General features: G+C 50.9%; 1 protein-coding gene across 4 annotated transcripts in view; it reads left to right on the top strand.

Annotated features, from left to right (window-relative positions):
* The first annotated feature begins 2,884 nt into the window (after positions 1 to 2,884).
* The window catches only part of NDRG4 (NDRG family member 4), a 90,868-nt gene continuing 72,947 nt past the window's right edge, over positions 2,885 to 20,805 (top strand). Inside the window, exon 1 of one of the 4 annotated variants that reach the window (XM_073307342.2) lies at positions 2,885 to 3,240. Coding sequence is in view for 3 of the 4 variants with exons in the window: in XM_073307347.2 (XP_073163448.1) it covers positions 4,134 to 4,170 (37 nt within the window). In the remaining variant the exon portion in view is untranslated. Of the gene's footprint in view, positions 3,241 to 4,001; positions 4,171 to 20,805 lie in introns of those variants that run through there. The other 3 variants (XM_073307347.2, XM_073307339.2, XM_073307340.2) reach the window with 3 other exon arrangements.

The raw sequence follows: 20,805 nt of genomic DNA, 5'->3' as shown, positions 1-20,805 counted from the left end.
AATAGATGAGTGATGATGCACCGACGATGAAATTAAATGTTTATATCAATAGTTTGTGTCTCATCAGCCACTTATTCCACTCGGGTGGTGAGAATAATGGGAGTTATCAGAAGTTATGAACCCTCCTTGAATGAATATACTTAGCAGCCTACAGGTTTTCCCATTGTAGGGATGTGTGTTTGTCATTTTAAGACATTGCACAATACATTGGTATTAGAGCAACCTTGTTGGTCAGCTAAAGAGAGAACAGGGTGAAGCTTGTGGCTTCCGTCTCTATACATCTCTATCAGCCTTTATCCTGAAAGATCTTTGAGTCCTGGGATTTTTATGACAAGAAGCCAGATTCTAATGCCCAGGTAAATGCAGGGTAACTCTAGTGGAGTCAATGCAGTTCCTGCAGAGTTACACAAGTGTGAGTGAGATCAGAATCTGGGGCAAGGAAAGTGAACTAGTTCATTAGTAATTTTCTGAACCACCAGCTCACTACAACCAAATGATCTGAGGTCACATGGCAACTCCTAAATATATGGAAATACATTTTAAGCAAAAACCTGTTAAGATTGAGACTTTAATGTCACAGTTGTAAGCCAGAATTTAGCAAGGGAATCCCCCGCATCGCTTGCAGTAAAATCTGGATCTCTTTCTCTAAATTATGCTATAGCTCCAACAGAAGTTATTGGCTTCATGCAGAAATTACTGAGTGAGGTTCTCTGGCCTGTGTCGTGCAGGAGGTCAGACTAGATCAGCATTTCCCAAGCTGTGCTCCGTGGAACACTGGTGTTCCACATGATGTGAACAGGTGTTCCGTGAAAGGATCTAGAATTTAATTTTGACTCTTGCACTTGATTTTTGCACTACTTTGTGCGTGCTTCCCAGTTAGAAATTGTTAGTTCACGTTATTTTAAATTTGTGTTTTTGCTTTGTTTTATACAATAAAATATATTTGAGCCTAAATAACGCAATTTTTTATTTGAAAACCAAACGACTGCAAAATAATATTATGCGTGTTCTGTAATAGGCTAAAAAGTGTTCTGTGGCCAAAACCGTTTGGGAAACGCTGGACTAGATGATCATAAAGGTCCCTTCTGGTCTTAAAATTGATAAATTCATGATCATTCAAAAGTTAAGGGCTCCATAACACCTGCATCTTGGCGTCATTATGCCTTTGTTACTCTGCGAGTGGTTAAATGGATTTCTTCAGAGGTAATGTGAACCTTGAGCTCCCATTGGCTCCAGCGTGAGCAGGAGATATTGATACCACAGAGAGAGAGCCTTCATGGAGCTTTGAGGTATGCTGGAGTTGCAGATCCCCTGCACAGCATCCCTAAATCCTGCCTCCGCGTGCAGCGTAACTGTCCCAGTCCAGGTCGCTCCACACTCAGAGGGCAGCATTTGCCCTTTACAATCTCAGCCTGAACACAGCACTTAACATACCGCTAGCTTTTGGCCTAGAACTTCTTTCTTGCTCAAAGGAAGCGAAAGCAACTGACCTTAGGTCAAAACCGTGACTTACATAGGCTGGGAAATAAATGAGATGCTTAAAAATCATTTATAAATCAGTGCCAGTTGGTGGCTTTGGCAACTAGTGTGTAATGTGGAAAGCGGAAACGTTTTCATCCCTGCTACAAATTCCTGTTGAAAATGTTCAGCTGGTTCCAGTGAGTGCTGGGTTTTGGAGTGGAATATGGGGTTTACTGGGCTGCTAACGGGCTACCGTCAGGACAGAACATAGATCCCCCTGCTCCAGAAGCACAAGGCCCTGCCACTGAGGCTAAGAAACAAAACTCGTTTGGCTGCATTCAGTATAGGGCTATGATAGGGGCTGGTGCAGGAACGGGCAGCAAGGTGTACCTACTAGCCACTCTCCCCTAGTTAAAGTCAAGGCTCAGGCTTTGCAGTTCACATGCCCTGGCTAGCACCTCAGCAGGTTCAGCTCCAGCACATGTGGACTGAGCAGAGGGGCTGCACCCTAGCCCTGGGCTCACCATCATCTTTAGGGGGGTAACAGATGTGAGAATCATAGAATATCAGGGTTTGAAGAGACCTCAGGAGGTCATCTAGTCCAACCCCCTGCTCAAAGCAGGACCAATTCCCAGTTAAATCATCCCAGCCAGGGCTTTGTCAAGCCTGACCTTAAAAACCTCTAAGGAAGGAGATTCCACCACCTCCCTAGGTAACGCATTCCAGTGTTTCACCACCCTCCTAGCGAAATTGTTTTTCCTAATATCCAACCTAAATCTCCCCCACTGCAACTTGAGACCATTACTCCTTGTTCTGTCCTCTGCTACCATTGAGAACAGTCTAGATCCATCCTCTTTGGAACCCCCTTTCAGGTGGTTGAAGGCAGCTATCAAATCCCCCCTCATTCTTCTCTTCTGCAGACTAAACAATCCCAGCTCCCTCAGCCTCTCCTCATAATCTCCCGATCGTTTTTGTTGCCCTCCGCTGGACTCATTCCAATTTTTCCACATCCTTTCTGTAGGGGGGGGCCCCCAAAACTGGACGCAGTACTCCAGCCGCAGCCTCACCAGTGCAGAGCCGAGGGGAATAATCACGTCCCTCCATCTGCTGGCAAAGCTCCTATTACTACAGCCCAAGATGCCATTCGCCGTCTGGGCAAGGAGGGCACAGGGCTGACCCGTATCCAGCTTCTCCTCCACTGTAACCCCCAGGCCCCTTTCTGCAGGTGCGGGTCTAGACGCCGCCAGGCTTCTGCCCTCCACGCCCCCGGCCTCGCGGGGCCCCCCTGCGGTGCCAGCTGCCAGCCCCAGTCCCGGGCCGGGCAGCCGCAGCCGGGCTGAGCGCTGCCTCCCTCCCTCCCGCGCTGCGCTGCGCTGCGCTGCCCGGTGCGGTGCGCCCGCTCCCCGCTCCCCGCGCCGCCGCTGCGCGCTGCGCGCCCCGAGCCCTCCCCGACGCAGCGGTGCCTCCTCTCCCCTTTAAAGCGGGGCAGCCCAGCCGCTCCCTCCCCCTGGCTGCAAACCCCGCGCCGCCGGCAGCCGCATCCTCCCGCCGCCCCAGCCAGACGAGCCCCCGCACGTGGGTGGATTTACAGCCCGCGCCGGCCGGCTGCCTCCCCTGCCCCCCCCACCCCCCCGGGACCGAGCCTGGGGGCGACGCGGTGCGGCGGCGGGGCGGGGGGCTCGCGACCCGCCCGCGCGTGGGGACTTTACCGCCGGGAGGCTGCAAAGAGAGAGGCGCAGAGGGCAGCCGGAGACCCCCGCCCTGCATCGGACTGATCTGGTGAGTCTTGGGGGCGCGGCCCCCCCTCCCGTGTCTCTCCCCCCCCCTTCCCCCGTGCCCATTCCCCACCTCCTGGAAGTCACCCCCACCCCACGAGAATGCCCCCCTCCCCCAGTAAAGCCTTTCTGCCCAGATCGGACCCAGGGAGGTGGAAACGCAAGCGGGGGTAGGGGGGATCGGTTCTTGGCTCTTCTGCAGCTGGTTGGTCCAGGCACGAGCTTCCCAGCGGCGGCCCTAAAAACGGGGCCCTATTTGTATAGCGCTCAAAGGTAAAATCGGGCTGCATTTCACCACCCCGGTAGCCTGGCCTTTGAGGGTGGGCGTCCCTCTTTGGAGCTGGGAAGCAGCCCTGCTTTCCCGGCGCCCCTTGTTGCTGCATGCGTGCCGGCAGACCCCCCCCCCCAGCTTTGCAGACATGACAACTGTTGTGTAGCGAGAGAAAGCTTTGCTCTTTTGTTCGAGAAGGAGGGGGGGCGGCTGGGGTTTTGTCTCCGAGCCCACAGCCTGGGTTGGCGGTCCATCTGTGCCTGGAAAACCCCAGCCGTGCGGTGCCAGGCTATCGGCTTTTTTAATGCCTGGCATTTTTGCAGCATAAGTGAGGGGTGGGTTTTTTTGGTCTTTTTTTGTGAAATGGGTGAAGCTCCTACCTATCTGCATTGAACAGCCAGTCTCGCGCCTTCTCTCTCTCACTCACTCTCTCACACACACACATATGCTCCATGTTGCACTTCCCACTCCATCCAGGCGCCCTGTTTCATTCCTGATCCAAGCTGCTTTGGGCTCAGAGGACTCTGATCATCCCTCGCTAGTGGATTTTCCTTACTGATTGTCTCCAAGAGCTTCCCTCCCCCCCCCCCTTGCCATTTTCACCTGTTGGGAGAATACGAATCACAATGAAGGTTCTGGGACATAAGATAGAATTATTAACAGGTAAATGCTGTTTGTTTTTTTCGACACCATTCCAAAGGCACTGTTCCGTCTGCTGGGCTGATGGCCAAGTTACTTTCCAAGCTAAAGTCGAATGGGTTTTCCTACTTCTAGCTCAAGCAAAGATTCTTAAATTGATATAGCTACTTTCAGCGGCACTGCAGTGGCATAATGACTTGGGGCAAAATCCTGCGAGTCGGGGGAAATCCCCAGGCGCAGACCTCATCAGAGACTGGCTTGAGCCCTTGGTCAGGTGTCTGTCTAGAGGAGAGGGTGGGGATGTGGCTTTATGCAAGAAAATAGTGGTGGAGAGTTCTTCTTTATTGACTCCTGAACAGGAGGCGGTGGGATGGGTTGGCTGGCTGCAGGAGTCCAGGTTGGTTCAGAGTCTGGGTATCTTTCACTTTTGGGGGCAGTTTTTCTCCTTCCCTGATCCTTCTCTCTCCTTAGCTAGTCAATGTTTGTGCAGTGCTTGGAAACGTGAAGTGCCATGTAAGTCTAGTTTGTTTTTCCTCAGTGACCAGCAAATTCCCTGCAGCCAGCAGTTTTTTCTGGGGTATTGACCTCCATCCTGCTCGGTAATCTGCCTGTTGCTGTGGGGGGTGGTTAAGGAATGGAGAAGGGGGCCATTTCTCCGTGCAGGAGGCCGCAGTTATGCCCTATGTGACGCATGATGCTTTCTGCCTCCTCCTCCACGGGACCAGTGATTGATCCCAAACCCTGGTATGTGCGGGTGGGTCAGCACCCCCGTACTGCGTCAGGGTTCCTCGGACAGGATGGGCACTGGAGAGTCCTGACTTCCCCTGCTGCCGAACGGCACCACTGCCTGCCCACCCACGGTACCTGGGGATCTCGCTTGGCTTTTTCCCTGTGTTGCTTCTGGTTGCCAACAGCCTGTGCATCTGCCAGGATGCTGTGACTGGGCAATTCAGGGTGTACTATGGCAGCGGGTCCCTCTGATGGGGGCACTGTGTGTTTGGGGCCCCCAACCTATGATAGGGCTGTGAGGTGGCAAAGAAAAGGGCCTGTACTTGGCCCCAAATATGTCTGGGGCTCTGAGTTAGCTGCAGCTCCTCATCATGTTTGCGGGGCAGGATTCACAACCCCGAAGAACAGCTCTAACTCTTGGTTTTACTGCAGTACTCTGCAGTAATGGCCCCCAACAGGAGAATATGGAGATATTCTGGTAGGATCTTTTTGCTGTAACAATAATCCCTAGCTCTTCTATAGCACTTTTAATCAGTAGATCACAAAGTAGGACAGTGTCATTATCTGCACTTTATAGATAGGGAAACTGAGGCACAAAGTGGGAACATGACTTGTCTAGGTCAATAGAATCCAGCGCTCCTGCATCTCAGACCCGAAGAGATCCTTGATCTCCTCCAGAGGCTAATCCCCTGCACCCCAGCAAGGGCTGGAGCTGGGGGAGGAGGCAGCCCAGTCTGTAACGAGGGAAGCCATGACCAACTGGTGGGGGACCCAGACAGGATATCTGGAAGCTGACCTGAGGTGCATAATCTGCTGGTTTTTATGAGCACCCACCTTGTTGGAGTGTCACCAAGCGAGTAAGGAGATGTGGCTGAAGCCAGGATCCCTCTTATGGCAGGCTAGAGGAGCTGCTGCAGGGAAAGTGCTGGAATAGGCATGGGTACTGTCTGTTTTCTTTCTTGCTCCAAACCCTCCTGCGCTGTCTGGCTGCTTTTTTTTTTTTTTTTTTTTTTTTGGCTTTCCTGCTCTGAGCTCTGGGGATTGGGGGTGGAGAATAGGTTACAGTCAGCCATAGCTGCAGCCCATGTAGACAATCAGTATATAATGGGTCCCTCTTCACGGTCAAGGCTGCTGTGCTTGGGGATCTCATTAGCTCACAATAGCACCTAACCAGATGTTAGGTTGTTATGTTGATGTATGTATAAAACGGTTTAGTTCTTTGGGGACCAAAGTGTTTTACAGTATCAGGAAAGATCAGGGCTGTAATAGAAATCTGTAACATGGTTCCATCTACACAGACGAGACTGAACCAGACCTCAGCCTTCCATGTGACAGAGTGGATGTGAAAGTGCGTACATACCCTCGTGTCTGGGCCCGTGCCCCGCATGGAACGTGCTGCTCTCTTGTTGACCAGTAGGGGGCGAGCTTCCCTTGGCATGGGACTCTCCCGCCGCTGGCGTCTAAGGCATTGTGAAAGCAGCGAGAATGTTGGCACCAGCTGGGTGGCCTTCCGGCCTGGGCTTCTTGGGGTAGGGACTGGAGGGATGCTGGAGAATGATGCCGATTCTCTTGCCCTGGGATCTGTCCAAACTGGGGTGCCGTGTGTGCGGGGCCACTGATCTTTCCTAGAGTGGGGAGGGGAGGGGAGCAGACCCTACTGGGGAAAAATGTGCTCTGCAAGGGGCCAAGATGAATTGTATGAGGATGCTTTCCCTTGGTATTGACATTGAACCAGTGGTGCCCTCCCCTCCCCTCCTCAGGGACTCCAGGTTAGACTGTGACGCTCTGATGTAAGCTTTCTCCATCCATTGCCAGTTGGGGATGGGGGGAGGCGAAACTCCCTTGCCTCCTATTTCGCTGCGGCCTTGTTCTACACACTCGTGATTCAGGGTCTCCTCCTGAATGCTTCCCTTGCCTCCCTCCTCCTCCGATTGCTCCAACTCTCCTTCGCTCCTCCATCTGGCGCTGGGCCAGGCCTGGCTCCTCCAGGAGGTGGTTTCGTTACTCCCCGTCGATCAAGGATTCCTGTATTAGCCCAAAGGCTCCGTGATGGGACTCCTAAGGAGTGGGGGCCGGCACCAAGCAGGCGTGCTGACACATTAGCCGCCGTGCCAGCAGGCCGTGCCTGCGTGTGTGGCAGACGGAACCGCCGGGGAGCCAACAAGTCGTTCAGTTTGCTCAAAGATCCCCAGTGCAGCGTTGTAATTCATGAGCGTAACGGCGGGCACTGTGTGATCTGTTTGCGCCGCCCTTACAGGGACACTGCTCTTTATAGCCTCCCCTGCTCTTTCCCTCTCCCGTTCTTAGAATCCTTCCCGAAGCTTCATAATAAATATTCTCTCCCTGACGTACAGTTTATTCCTTCTCCAGGAGGTTTGGCTGTAGTTCGCCGGTGCAGTGAAAGCCCAACGTGGTTGCCTTTCGTTTGCTTCTTTGCCTGTACTCTGAGATCTGCAGGAGAGGGTCTCTGGGAGCAAAGGCAGGACGTGCTCCTTTATTCTGATAGCTCCTTGGGGCCAGGGCTGGCCCTCACTTTGTACAGTGCCTGGCGCAATGGGGCCTGATCATGGCTGCAGCCTCTAGGTGCTGTGATAATGCAAAGAGCAGCCCGTCCATTCATCAGCACTCCCTGCCTGACACATGTAGAGGGAGATTCGAGGAGGCTTTTCTTTCTGCAGTGTGGGATTAGGAGGAGAGCTAGCCCCTGGAAGCAGACTCTCCGGCTGTGTTACATGGAGTTAAATTGAGCCCTGGAACAAGTGGGTGTTTCTCCTCTATGCTTCAGTGCAGGTTCTCTTTCTTGTGGTAAGAGAGAGCCAGTCATTGCAGAATCTGAGGACTGAAGTACAGCAAAATAAGAGGCATAAGCGACAAGCCCACATGGGCTCTGGTTGGGCTCCCCTGGGGTTCAGTCTCTTGGCTTTTGCTTTAAGTCTCCTCCCCAGTTAGTGTGGTGAGGCTATTGCACTCTGGTGGGATTAGCCCGTGGCTCTGAACATGGCCAGGGGAGAGCACAGTGTGATACTCTCGGTGGGAGTATTCCACCACCTCCGACTTCGCACAGAAAATCCCCAGTCTCCCTCTCCCAAATAGTCCTACCGTACCTGTTCCTTGTTTGTGTCTTGGGCCAGTGATGCTGGATTGGAGGGTTGTGGATGAAAAGATGGCAGCACATGTGGGGCCCCCATATACAGAGGCAGGTCTGCTGTGCCAGGGGATCTCATTAGAACACAGGAGTGCCCTGACCAGGTTATAACACGGTTTGGTCCCAACGCACTACGATTAGCATGCAGGCCTTGAGTCGGAGCCCGGGTGTGATGTTCTTCCCATGACCAGGCCTGCTCAGGAGGTGGGCAGCTGAATGTTGGGCAAGGTGGAATTTGGGTGGCCTTGGCTGTTAGCCCTATGTAGAGGGTGTTACAGTCAGTAAGTCTGAGTGATGCATGGTGGGTTACAGTTGCCAGGCCTCGGAGGACAGGGAATGGTCTCCTGGCAAGTTGGAAAGACATTTTTCCTGGTCTCTCTCGACCTGGTTACCCAAGAGCAAGGATAAGTCTAATACTGCCATGCAGCTTTGCAGTAGGATGGCAGTCAAGGAGTAGAGGGGAAGGTCGCTGGCTCCTCAAACCATTTCCCTTTCCAGCGCCCCTCTGGGCAGAGCTCCAGGCAGCTGTTTTCATCCCGGTGTCCGTCTGTGGCCGGCACTGACGTTGTGCGAGAGCACACAGCAGGGCAGTTTGCTGAAATAGACGTACAAGGCAGGGTGGCATCAGCACACCCGTGGCAGAGGAGCCTGCGGTGCCTGCTGATTTCCCATAGGAGTCTGTTGAACAGAAGAGGGGGCAGGCTTAGCTTCTGCAGGATTTCACTGAGGAGGAGCATCACAGCGGAGATCTGCTGGGGAGATGCGATGACCTAGGCTAGCATCAGGCTGCCCATCCTGCCTGGTCACGAGGGCAGGTCAGTAGCACTGTGTGATCTGGTGTGTTGTAGGTTGTTGATAGGAAGAGCACAGGAGTCTGACCACACATGCTGCTCAAATAGCTTCTGTGCTGGGACCAGGTCTGAATCCTGAGTTGAGGGGCTGAAGACAGAGGTTGGCAGGGACTCTGTTCTTGGTGGAATGGTGTTGCCAAGGAATGGGGTAGAGAGATGCATCTCCTTATGTCCGTGCTGAGTGTGGTCCAAACCATTTCAACTACTCCATTTCTTCTGAGAATCCAAACTGCTGGCAGAATGTACTCCTCAGCCCCAATACACTGAGCCACCCCAGAGTTTCTCCTCCGCTTAATCTCCTGGCAGGACCGAGTGTTCCCCCGACTGCTGTGTGGCTGGCTGAGTGCCTGGAGTAATGCCAGAAACACGGGAAGCTGCTTTGCTTTAGGACCGTTACCTGCCATTGCCGGGAACCCCAGAGCCCTGCACGGGGGGAATGTACCTTCCGATTGTTTGTTTGCAACTTCAGTATAAAGCTGTTTTATTTCTGGTCTGGGATCTTAAGCTAAAAAGGGACAATGCTTTTCCATTCTCCTTCAAGTCCTTTTGCCTGCCTCAAACTTCCAAAAAGCCTGAACATTGAGAGTCGAGATAAAATTGATTGTGTGGCTCTGTCCTTCACTCGCACTGTGTCCTAGTATATGTACCACATGTTACACTCAGTCATCACAGTTCTCAGACCCTGCGATACCTCGGCCTGGCCATGAGATTGCAGCACAAGGCTAGGCACTGAAGGGCCATCCCCTCCATGAATACAGTGCGTCAGCACTGGGATGCCGTGTTGAGTGCCCACTAGTCACTAGGGAAGAGGCCAGTCAGCAAGTTTTCAGGCAGGTAGATTGTTGGCTTGTGCATATTCTAGTGCCCCCAGCATGCTGGGGGGGGGAGGGATAGCTCAGTGGTTTGAGCATTGGCCTGCTAAACCCAGGGTTGTGAGTTCAATCCTTGAGGGGGCCATTTAGGGATCTAGGGCAAAAATTGGGGATTGGTCCTGCTTTGAGCAGGGGGTTGGACTAGATGACCTCCTGAGGTCCCTTCCAACCCTGATGGTCTATGATTCTATGAATGTCACGGCTAACGCTGAGCCCATCTCCTCTTAAAGCCCTGCCCGCTCTGTCAGAATACCTATCTAACTGCTGCTCTGAAACATGGTCGTGCATTATAACAGGGCTTCTCATTGTCAAGCGAAGGAACCATGTCCTGGATCGCGTCTCTGCTAGGGGAGCTCTGCCAGGCCGCCCTGTTGACACCGTGAGTGTCCTTTGACACTGTTTAAATCATGTTTTTATTCTGAGAACTAACTGCTTAAATTGTGCTACCGCCCTGGCTCTGTCCAAGCCAGTAATGTGGGTTAAGCAGATGGGTCCCCAAAGGTGTCTGTCAATCCGAGATAAAACCATCTCAGGGGAGAACTGGATGATCCCCCAGCAAGGAGGCTGTCGCAGCAGAGTCTTACTCCTAGTGCGGCTGTCAGCCAGGGGAGAACATGGGCCACTACTTTCTATTCACACAGGCAGGAAGGAACCATATCAGAACATGGTTGGCCCACAGCCATGGTTCACAGCTGGGTTTAAACACTGGGGCAGGGCTGTGATTGATGCAGGGCTCGGACTTCAGAAACACCTTGCAATGAGTCAGCTCTACCTCCAGTACACAGCCATACCAGTCACAGTTATCTCTAGATCGCAGAGATTTACAAAGGAATAGTTACACTGGCCCTCCTGTTTTACAGATGGGGAAACTGAGGCATGGAATGGCCAAGTTATTTGCCCAAGGTGTCAAGGTTCCTTCCCCACTCTGAACGCTAGGGTATAGATGTGGGGACCTGCATGAAAAACCTCCTAAGCTTATCTTTACCAGCTTAGGTCAAAACTTCCCCAAGGTACAAAATATTCCACCCTTTGTCCTTGGATTGGCCGCTACCACCACCAAACAAATACTGGTTACTGGGGAAGAGCTGTTTGGAAACGTCTTTCCCCCCAAAATACTTCCCAAAACCTTGCACCCCACTTCCTGGACAAGGTTTGGTAAAAAGCCTCACCAATTTGCCTAGGTGACTACAGACCCAGACCCTTGGATCTTAAGAACAATGAACAATCCTCCCAACACTTGCACCCCCCTTTCCTGGGAAATGTTGGATAAAAAGCCTCACCAATTTGCATAGGTGATCACAGACCCAAACCCTTGGATCTGAGAACAATGAAAAAGCATTCAGTTTTCTTACAAGAAGACTTTTAATAGAAATAGAAGTAAATAGAAATCACCTCTGTAAAATCAGGATGGTAGATACCTTACAGGGTAATTAGATTCAAAACATAGAGAACCCCTCTAGGCAAAACCTTAAGTTACAAAAAAGATAGACAGAAATAGTTATTCTATTCAGCACAATTCTTTTTTCAGCCATTTAAAGAAATCATAATTTAACACATACCTAGCTAGATTACTTACTAAAAGTTCAAAGACTCCATTCCTGGTCTATCCCCGGCAGAAAAAGCATATAGACACACAGAGATCCTTTGTTTCTCTCCCTCCTCCCAGCTTTTGAAAGTATCTCGTCTCCTCATTGGTCATTTTGGTCAGGTGCCAGCGAGGTTACCTTTAGCTTCTTAACCCTTTACAGGTGAGAGGAGCTTTCCCCTGGCCAGGAGGGATTTCAAAGGGGTTTACCCTTCCCTTTATATTTATGACACAAGGCAACATAGCTAATCCATGGCAGAGCCAGGAATAGAATCCAGGCCTTCTGATTCCCAGTCAGGTGCCCTATGCTGTAGGCAAGCTGCAAACCTTTCAAGCCTTTTGGGCCAGCAGGTTTTTGTGACTGCACTGTCTGTGTGGGTTCATGGAGTGGCTGGATGTGTATTGGTATGGGGAGAAACCTGAAGAACCCTATTTGGCCCGTGCTGTGTACAGAGAGCTGCGGGAGGGCGTCTGGAGAGCTATGGATGGGGAGCTGGTCTAGCGACCACGTAAAAACAAGAATGGCCCTAGTGGGTCAGACTAGTCGTCCCTCTAGCCCAGTATCTTGTCTTCTGACAGTGACCAATGTGAGATGCTTCAAAGGGAATGAACAGGAGAGTTACCAAGTGATTCATCCCCTATTGCCCAGATGCCACATCTCGCAGCTTAGCAACACTCAGCATGGGGTTGCATCTCTGACCATCTTGGCCAATAGCCATAGACGGACCTATCCTCCAGGAACTTATCTAATTCTTTTCTGAACCCGGTTATACTTTTGGCCTTCTCAGCATCCCCTGACAATAAGTTCCACAAGCTGACTGTGCGTTGCGTGAAGTCCTTCCTTTTATTTGTTTTAAACCTGCTGCCTGTTAATTTCATTGAGTGACCCCTGGTTCTTGTGTTTATGTGAATGGGTAAATAATGCTTGTTTCTCCACACCATTCATGATTTTTATAGACCTCTATCATATCCACCCTTACTTGTCTTTTTTCAAGACTAAACAGTTCCAGTCTTTTTAATCTCTCCTCATATGGAAGCTGTTCCATCCCTGTAATGATTTTAAAATATATCTTTTGAAATGGGGCACCAGAACTGCACATCATCATTGTCGTCAATCCATTGGCATTTGAGGATGATTGCCATAAAATGATAGCCAGTATGCAAGGTGTGGGCATACCATGGATTTATAAAGCTGCATTATGATATTTACTGTCTTATTATCTATTGCATTCCTAATGGTTCCCAACATTCTGGTCGCTTTTTTGACTGCCGCTGCACATTGAACAAACGTTTTCAGAGAACTATCCACTATGACTCTAAGATCTTTCTGGAGTGGCAACAGATCATTTAGACCCCATCATTTTATATATACAGTTGAGATTGTTTTCCAATTAGCACTATTTTGCATTTATCAACATTTGAGTTTCATCTGCCATTTTGTTGCCCAGTCCCCCAGTTTTGTGAGATCCCTTTGTAACTCTTCACAGTCTGCTTTGGACTTAACGATCTTGAGTAAATTTGTATCGTCTGTAAACTTTGCCACCTCCCTGTTTACACCTTTTTCCAGGTCATTTATGAAGATGTTGAACAGCACTTGTCCCAGTACAGCTCCCTGGGGAGACCACTATTTTCTTCTCTCAGTTCTGAAAACTGAAGTTTAGTTTAGATTTAGTCCTATCTTTTTTGTTTCCTGTCTTTTAACCAGTTTCTGATCCATGAGAGGACCTTCCCTCTTATCCCATAATTGCTTACTTTGCTTAAGAGCCTTTGGTGAGGGACCTTGTCAAAGGCTTTCTGAAAGTCTGAGTACACTATATCCACTGGTTCACCCTTGTCCACGTTTATTGGGCCCCCATCAAAGAATTGTAATAGATGAGGGAGGCATGATTTTCCTTTACAAAACCCACGTTAACGCTTCTCCCAACAAATCATGTTCATCTAGGTGTCTGATAATTCTCTTCTTTACTATAGTGTCACTCAATTTGCCTGGTACTGAAGTTAGGCTTACCAGCCTGTAGCTGCCAGGATCGCATCTGGAGCCTTTTTAAAAAATTGGTGTTACCCTAGCTATCCTCCAGTCATCTGATACAGAAGCTGATTTAAGTGATGGGTTACATACCACATTTAGTAGTTCTGCAATTTCATATTTGAGTTCCTTCAGAACTCCTAGGTGAATACCTTCTGGTCCTGGTGATTTATTACTGTTTAATTTATCCGTTTGTTCCAAAACCACTTCTGACACTCATTCTCGGACAGTTCTTCAGATTAGCCACCTAAACAGAATGGCCAGGTGTGGGAATCTCCCTCACTTCCTCTGCAGTGAAGACTCATGCAAAGAATTCATTTAGCTTCTTCACAATGGCCTTGCCTTCCCTGAGTGCTCCTTTTAGCACCTTGATCCTCCAGTGGCCCCACTGATTGTTTGGCAGGCTTCCTGCTTCTGATGTAGTTAAATTTTTTTTTGCTATGCACTGTTAGAGAGAAGGAGACCCAGCAAGCAGCTGACCCAGTCTGGAGCCTGGGCTGGGCTGTTCCACAGTGCATGTGCTCCGCTGTTTGCATGGAGACTTAGGTGAGCTCTCGCGAATAGGAAGGCTGCTGTGTTATGCCATGAGGCTGTATGTGTTGGGGCTTGTTCACTTGTTGTGGACTTGGGACCTTGGCAGGGCGAGAATATGGCTTTCACAAGCCTTAATGTACTGGAGCTGGGACTCCTGGGCTTGGTTCCTAGATCTGCCACTGACTTGCTGCATGAACCTGGGCAAGCCGCTTTGCTGGTGTGTGCCTCAGTTTCCCCAGCTGTGAAATGGGGGTGATCATTCCTTACTTCCCGGGGGTGCTGGCTGGCTGTATTCACAATGTTCTGAGATGCTATGAGATCCTCCCCTGTGGAAGGGCAAACTATTATATAATAAAAATAACATTTAAGGGACAAATTCCTGCACCCAAGCTTGGGTAACTGCGGGAGAATCCCCAGTAAGATATAAATGGATGCAGCTGGGTAACACTAACAATAGTACCCCCCGTCTATCTATGTAGCCTGGCCCCATGGCCCTAGCTCACCCCCATCCCTGTGAGGCATTATCACTATTGTACAGGTAGGGAAGCAAGGCCTAGAGAGGCTAAGGGACTTGCTGAAGATCACACAGGAAGTCTGTGGCAGAAAATTCCCATCTCCCAAGTCTCAGGCTGGGGCCTTAACCACTGGACCATCCTTCCTCTCCAAGTGCCTGGAGACTGGAGGTTTGCTCATTAACTGGGTGTTAACTGCTTGCCCAGCCAGCCTGACCTTTCCCTGCTGCTGTATGATCGATCAGCTGCCTCTCTGATGTCCTTAAGGTTGCCGACCTGAACTGGGGCTGGATGAAAATCCACCCCCCCCCGCCATGTTAAAGGTGCCAGGTTTCTTCCATATTGAGCTGGGGGGGGGGGGGAAGAGACTTTTTTTAACCCTTCCATGGATGTGCCGCGGTCATCACTGCTCTTGTGCAGCCATGGTCTACTCCCTGTGCTGAATGCTCAAGTGTGTCGGGGGTTAAAGCCATGGTTGTGCCCCATGATGGTGATGGGGGATAGTGATCAGAGAGAGGTCTGCCCCACCACTCTTTGGGTTAACCCGCCGTCTGCGTGTTGCGTGCCGCCCGAACGCTCCATCACCTGGGATAATTTCTTTGGCTAGAATAGAAACCCCCCTGGGTCTGTGCTGGGGGTGGGTGGGTCTTCAGGGGGGCTCAGCCCAGAAATCTCCCTGACAGAGGGCTGCAAGTGCTGCTTGGGAAATGCAGCCCCCGACCTCGTTGGCAGGGCTGAGTTCACTGGGACTGCGGCTCCGTTTGTGGCGCAGTTTGCTCATCACACTGTACAGCATTCGCTCCTTCTTGCTTTACTGAGGCATTAACCACCTCATTACTGGGGTCGCCCTTATGGAAAAGGTCTGCAGAACTGAACAGAGAAGTCTCTCTCCTGGACAGCCCATGGAATTCTGTAGCAGGAGGCTCATTCCCTGTCAAACTCCATAGGTCGATAGAGTATCTCCTAGAGAACCCTGTTAATGTCGTCTTCTCCATGAAATTCCCCAGGACATTTCTGTAAAGGGTGACCATTGGAGTCGTGCCCAAAGCCTCCCATGAGCTGGGGACTTTCTGCCCTGAGTTGCCAGTGCTGGAACTAGAGCTTATCTGAAAAATTAGGACTTTTCTGTGGAAAATTTCAGCAAAAATGAAGAAATTTTGTTTTTGTCGACCGTTTCCATGGAAAGTTTAGAGTTTTCAATGCAAAATCCAAACTCAAAATATTCTGAAATGCCACCATGGTGCCTCATGGGAGTTGTAGTTTGGGTGCTTCTGCCTTCAGCCTCTCCTACATGCCAGGCTCCCTGGTCAGACTACCCTCTTGGTGAGGGGAAGTGGTGCAGTTGCATGGCTGCAGTGCATCATGGGAGAAGTAGTCCAGTTGGGAATCCCAGTCTCTCGAGAAGAATGGGAGAAACAAAGCACTTATACTGCAACTCCCATGAGGCACCTCAACAACATTTCACCCTCAAAGTATTTTTGGGTTGGGCAGTCACTTTAATGAGGAAAAAAAAGGAGAGAGCAGACATTTCCACCCAAAAACGTTTTCTGGCTGAAAACCCAATTTTGCATTAATCCCCCCCCTGCAGTTCTGACAGAAAATGTTCGACCAGCCTTTGCCAGAAGCTCAATTTACAAGAGCATTTGGAGTAGATGAACGCTCCCTTGCCACTCTTGTTTTCTCCCGCTCCAGCTCCTTCCTATTTCAGTCCATCCCTCCACATGCCGCTGTCTCCACTGCACCCTTTTTATAGCCGCCTCCTCTGGGGAGCTGAGTGGCAAGGGGTTGCGCCAAGATACCCAGTGGAGTAGAGACGATCTGTGCATACCGATAGTGGGGGGGGAGGGGCAGAGTGAGGGCAACTGGCTTCAGCAGCATTACTGAGCATGCTCAGTCCGTGTGAGCATGCGCCGTACAAGCCAAGCCGCAAATCTGGGGGTGGGCACATGACCCCGCATGCCCCCCCCCGCCCCGCCCCGCATCACTCAAGGAGCAGGGAGAGTTACCAGGCAGCGCCCTCTGCCATGCGTGGTGCGCAATGGCTGCGCGTGAAGCCCCGCGTCAGAACAGCTAGGGAGAGATTTGGCATCTAAAAATACATCCTGTCTGCATTGGGTCCTCCAGTTTCCATGGATACAGCTGAGCCACGGACTGTGTGGCCAGGGGCTTGGATGGAACAGGAACGATCTGTCCCCGGTGCAGTCCAGGTGCACTAACGAAGCCAGGTGCTTCTCCCTATCAGTGATGTGGGGCTACTGTTGGTGGGAACACCCAGGAAACCAGCTGGCGCTGGCTAGCAATGTGTGACTCTCCAGTATCACCGCTAGCCTCCTGCACAGACCCAGGAGGGGATGGTGTGGGAATCAGTAGAGACCTACCAGACCTGCCTTGGCTGGGAGCCCTGGGTTGTCAAAAGAAATCTAAATAGAAAAGATTTCCATTGGGAGGAGGAAATGAGGCCTAAGCCTGAGGTATCAGTCAACCACTTCATTGCTGCCTAGTGCACCAGATCCATGGGGCAAAACATGCTTCTGGGATGTGTGGGTCTTGAGGGCTCTGCACCTGACTCTCATCTCATGCCTGGGTGAATAATGAATCCACTGATGTCCATGGAGTTGCACCCATTTTGCAGCATTGAATCCCCATAGGTTACAATGGTGGTTACAGCTGATTGACGTTGGCATCAGTGAGATCAGAATTGACTCTAAGCCAGGGGGTGTCTAAGGTGTGTCTCACCTTGGGATGCAAGTACCATCCCTCTGCTTCCTCTGCAACCTTACTCTGGGCAACAGTCTTGGCAAGCACAATTTCCTGGGCCCTTCTTTCCCTGCGGGTGCATAACGTGGGCCTACGTGTTGTTCTCCTTGAATCTCTGATTCCGTCAGGCACAAGCGAATACGCCTGTGACATACACCTGTTGTGCCAGGCACCTGGATGAGTCCTGCGAAAGGGGCCTGCACCACTTGGCCACTTTCAGAGCCATTCCAATCATACCAAGCTTGTCAGGGTCCCTGGGCTCTGGCTCTCTTGACTGGTGCTTCCTTCCTCTCTCTCCGCTCAATGCATCCCCACATCCAACCTGGGGAAACTTCCCCAGTCACGCTTTTGGCAGGTTGGCCCTGTACTTCTCCACTGGCCGAGGCTTCTGGCCCTTCTGTCCTGCTGGCTTCAGAATGGGGGAAATCCTGGACCCACTGAAGTCAGTGGTGGAACTGCCAGTGTCTTCAGTGGGGCTAGATCTCCCCTGAGATCATCCCCTACTTGATAGGGGGATATTGAAATTCTGTTGTACTCCAGGTGAGCAAGTTTGGCCCTCGGTTACTCCACTGGAGCACCCATGACCTCAATGGGGTTTCATGGATGTAGCAGGGCAAAATTTGGCCCTTGGTCTTACAGTTTGTCCCCCTTTGGTCCCTCAATTCAAAAGACTTGACTGTCCCCTCACTTACACCAGTTCTGCACTGATGTGACTCCAGGGTCGCTACTCCTGACGTACAGCCGGGAATGGGAGAGGTGAATCAGGCTTCCTCTTACCCTCAGATGGCTGCCCCAGAACAGGAAGAAGAAACGTAGAGATTCTCCCTTCGCTTAATTCTATTTCAGAGATGCCGAGAGTTGGGATTTCTTCTTTAGTTCTGCTCAGACTTGAGCCTCAGTCCTATCATTTTTAAGATAACCAGGATAATGAAATTACTCTACCATGAGAAGCCTGGTACGGGCTTAAAGACAGGCAAATAGCACAAGACAGTTTGCATGTTTTCTTTAGAGGAAACACCAGGAGTTTGCTGTGGTGGTATTCACGGTCTGGGTGATTTTGCCCTTCCCCCCGGCCCCCCAACGCTCCTGTTGCCTGATACTTTCATTTTTTGGTTTTCATGTTGTGCAACTGAATGCTCCAGGTGAATGTGTTCCTCCCTTAGGTCTTGCCTGGTATGTCTAAAAGAAAAGGAGTACTTGTGACACCTTAGAGACTAACCAATTTATTTGAGCATAAGCTTTCGTGAGCTACAGCTCACTTCATGGGATGCATAAAAGTGGAAAATGCAGTGAGGATGTTTTTATACACACAGATCATGAAAAAATGGGTGTTTATCACTTCAAAAGGTTTTCTCTCCCCCCACCCCACGCTCCTGCTGGTAATAGCTTCTCTAAAGTGATCACTCTCCTTACAAAATAAGTGATCACTCTCCTTACAAAATGGCCCACCTTGATTATCATACACATTGTAAGGAGAGTGATCACTTTAGAGAAGCTATTACCAGCAGGAGCGTGGGATGGGGGGGAGAGAAAACCTTTTCAAGTGATAAACACCCATTTTTTCATGATCTGTGTGTATAAAAACTTCCTCACTGCATTTTGGCCCATGGGCCATGACTCCTCTGCTGTCCTATCCATGGGCCTCTCTTGAGCAGAAGTTCCCCAGTCCTGCCCAGTAGTGTGGCCTGTGGGTATGCACAGCTGTCTCTTAGGGGCAGGATAAGACTTGGTAGCCCTGCTGAAGTCTCCAAACCCTCTTAGGGCTTGTCTACATGGGAACGGCGTCCTCTTTGATGCTGAGAAGGTGGGACTACTGGTAGGACTCCCCATGTGGACGCTTATTCCAATCAAAAAGCAGCTTTGTTTTGGATTAGCTCAACCCCTTCCAACACAGAGTAAATTAAACTGCCTAATGCCACTGCTGTGCTGGAAAAAGTGTGTCCGTGTGGGTAGTCACACAAGCATAACTATAGTGGTTTAGTTATACCGGTGTAACTGGGAACACTTTCCTGGTAGACAAGCCCTTACTTAAGACCCCCTACCCTGCACTCCCAGGGCAGTGGTTCTCGTTGCTCCATTGCACAGCCTGGACCCTGGGACAGGGCAAGACTTACCCAACTGCAAGCTGCTCCGGAGCGGGAGTGCCCCCCCCCCCTGCTGAGCTAAGGAGCCCAGTGCAGAAATGCAACAGGAGGGTAATGAGCAAATGACTTGTAATGGGCAAACTAGGGCATCCTCACGCTGCTGCCCTGCCCTCTAACCCAGCATTGTCTACAAGGGAGTTAATTAATCTCAGCTGCCTGACACCTCTCTAGGGAAGTGAGAGAGGGAGGATGGTTTGGCTCAGGCTATATATAGAGGGCGGAGAGTACAAACGTGAGGGTGCGGAGGGGCTGTGATGTCTCCTAGGTAGGCGTGCGTGTGTTTCAAGCCTGAGGCTTAGCTCAGCAGATGGGGTAGAAGAAGTTCAGATCCATGGGTATTACTCCAGGCTCTAGCTGTTGTGTGGCTGGAGGGGCTCTGTTCTCTCTTGGGGGGGTGGGGGGGCCCACACCAAGCACTGCTCTCCGTATTCTTTGCAGTATTCAGGTGTGGGCGCACCCCTTGAGGGCAGGCTTTTGTTCCAGTCCCCCATCGTATCACTTTGTGCGTAGCCTCCTTGTGCTGCGGCAAGCCTGACACATGTCCAAAGTCAAGCGGGGCTGGCCCTTAGCTGGGGGTGGTGCTGCTGGGATGGTGCCACGTTTCACGGTAGGTTGGCCACGTGTGGTCACAATCCTGTGGCTCTTTCTACAGAAGCAGGAGAGTTTTTGCCTGAAATTCCAGCTTGGACTCTACATGCTGAATCCCCTGCTGCTCGGTCAGTTTGATGCAGCCTCCTTCAAGTCTGTCGTAAACTCTTGTGCAGTGGAATATAGCACCCCAGAGGTGGCTGGGGTGGGTGAAATGATTGGTGTATAAACTGCTTTGTGCAGCTGAGATTAAATTTATCGGCAGCATCTCCCTGCTGTGTCTCCCTCCCCTCCAGGGTTTACACGGGAGGCTTGTTTCCCCCTCTTCCAAGATCTTTTGCACAGTTGAAATCTCTGTTTAAACCCGTCCAGTTTAGATTGGAAGCTCTCTGGGGGCAGGGATGTTATTTTTGGGTCTGTGATTGTACAGCCCCTAGCATGCCGGGGTCCGGGGCTGTGTCTAGGACTCCTAAGTGCTGTGGCAATACAAATAATAAATGATAATTAGGGCCCGACCAAATTCACGGCCATGAAAAACGCGTCACAGGCCGTGAAATATGGTCTTCCCCTGTGAAATATCCTCTTTTGTGGGTTTTTTTTTTTACCCTATACTATACAGATATCACAGGGGAGACCAGCATTTCTCAAATTGGGGGTTCTGACCCAAAAGGGATTAGCAGGGGGGTCACAAGGTTATTTTAGGGGGGTCGCAGTATTGCCACCCTTACTTCTGTGCTGCCTTCAAAGCTGGGCGGCCAGAGAGCGGCGGCTGCTGACTGAGGGCCCAGCTTTGCAGTCACCAGCGCAGAAGTAAAGACCAAGCCATCCTTCCTTCTGCACTGCTGCTGACCGTGGGCTCTGCCTTCAGAGCTGGGCTCCCGGCCAGCAGCCACCGCTCTCCAGCTGCCCAGCCCTG

The sequence above is a fragment of the Lepidochelys kempii genome, chromosome 12 (genome assembly GCF_965140285.1).
Source record: "Lepidochelys kempii isolate rLepKem1 chromosome 12, rLepKem1.hap1, whole genome shotgun sequence".
Classification (NCBI taxonomy): domain Eukaryota; kingdom Metazoa; phylum Chordata; order Testudines; family Cheloniidae; genus Lepidochelys; species Lepidochelys kempii.
The sequence above is the reverse complement of the archived record's forward strand: the minus strand, read 5'-3'. Positions and strand labels throughout refer to the sequence as shown.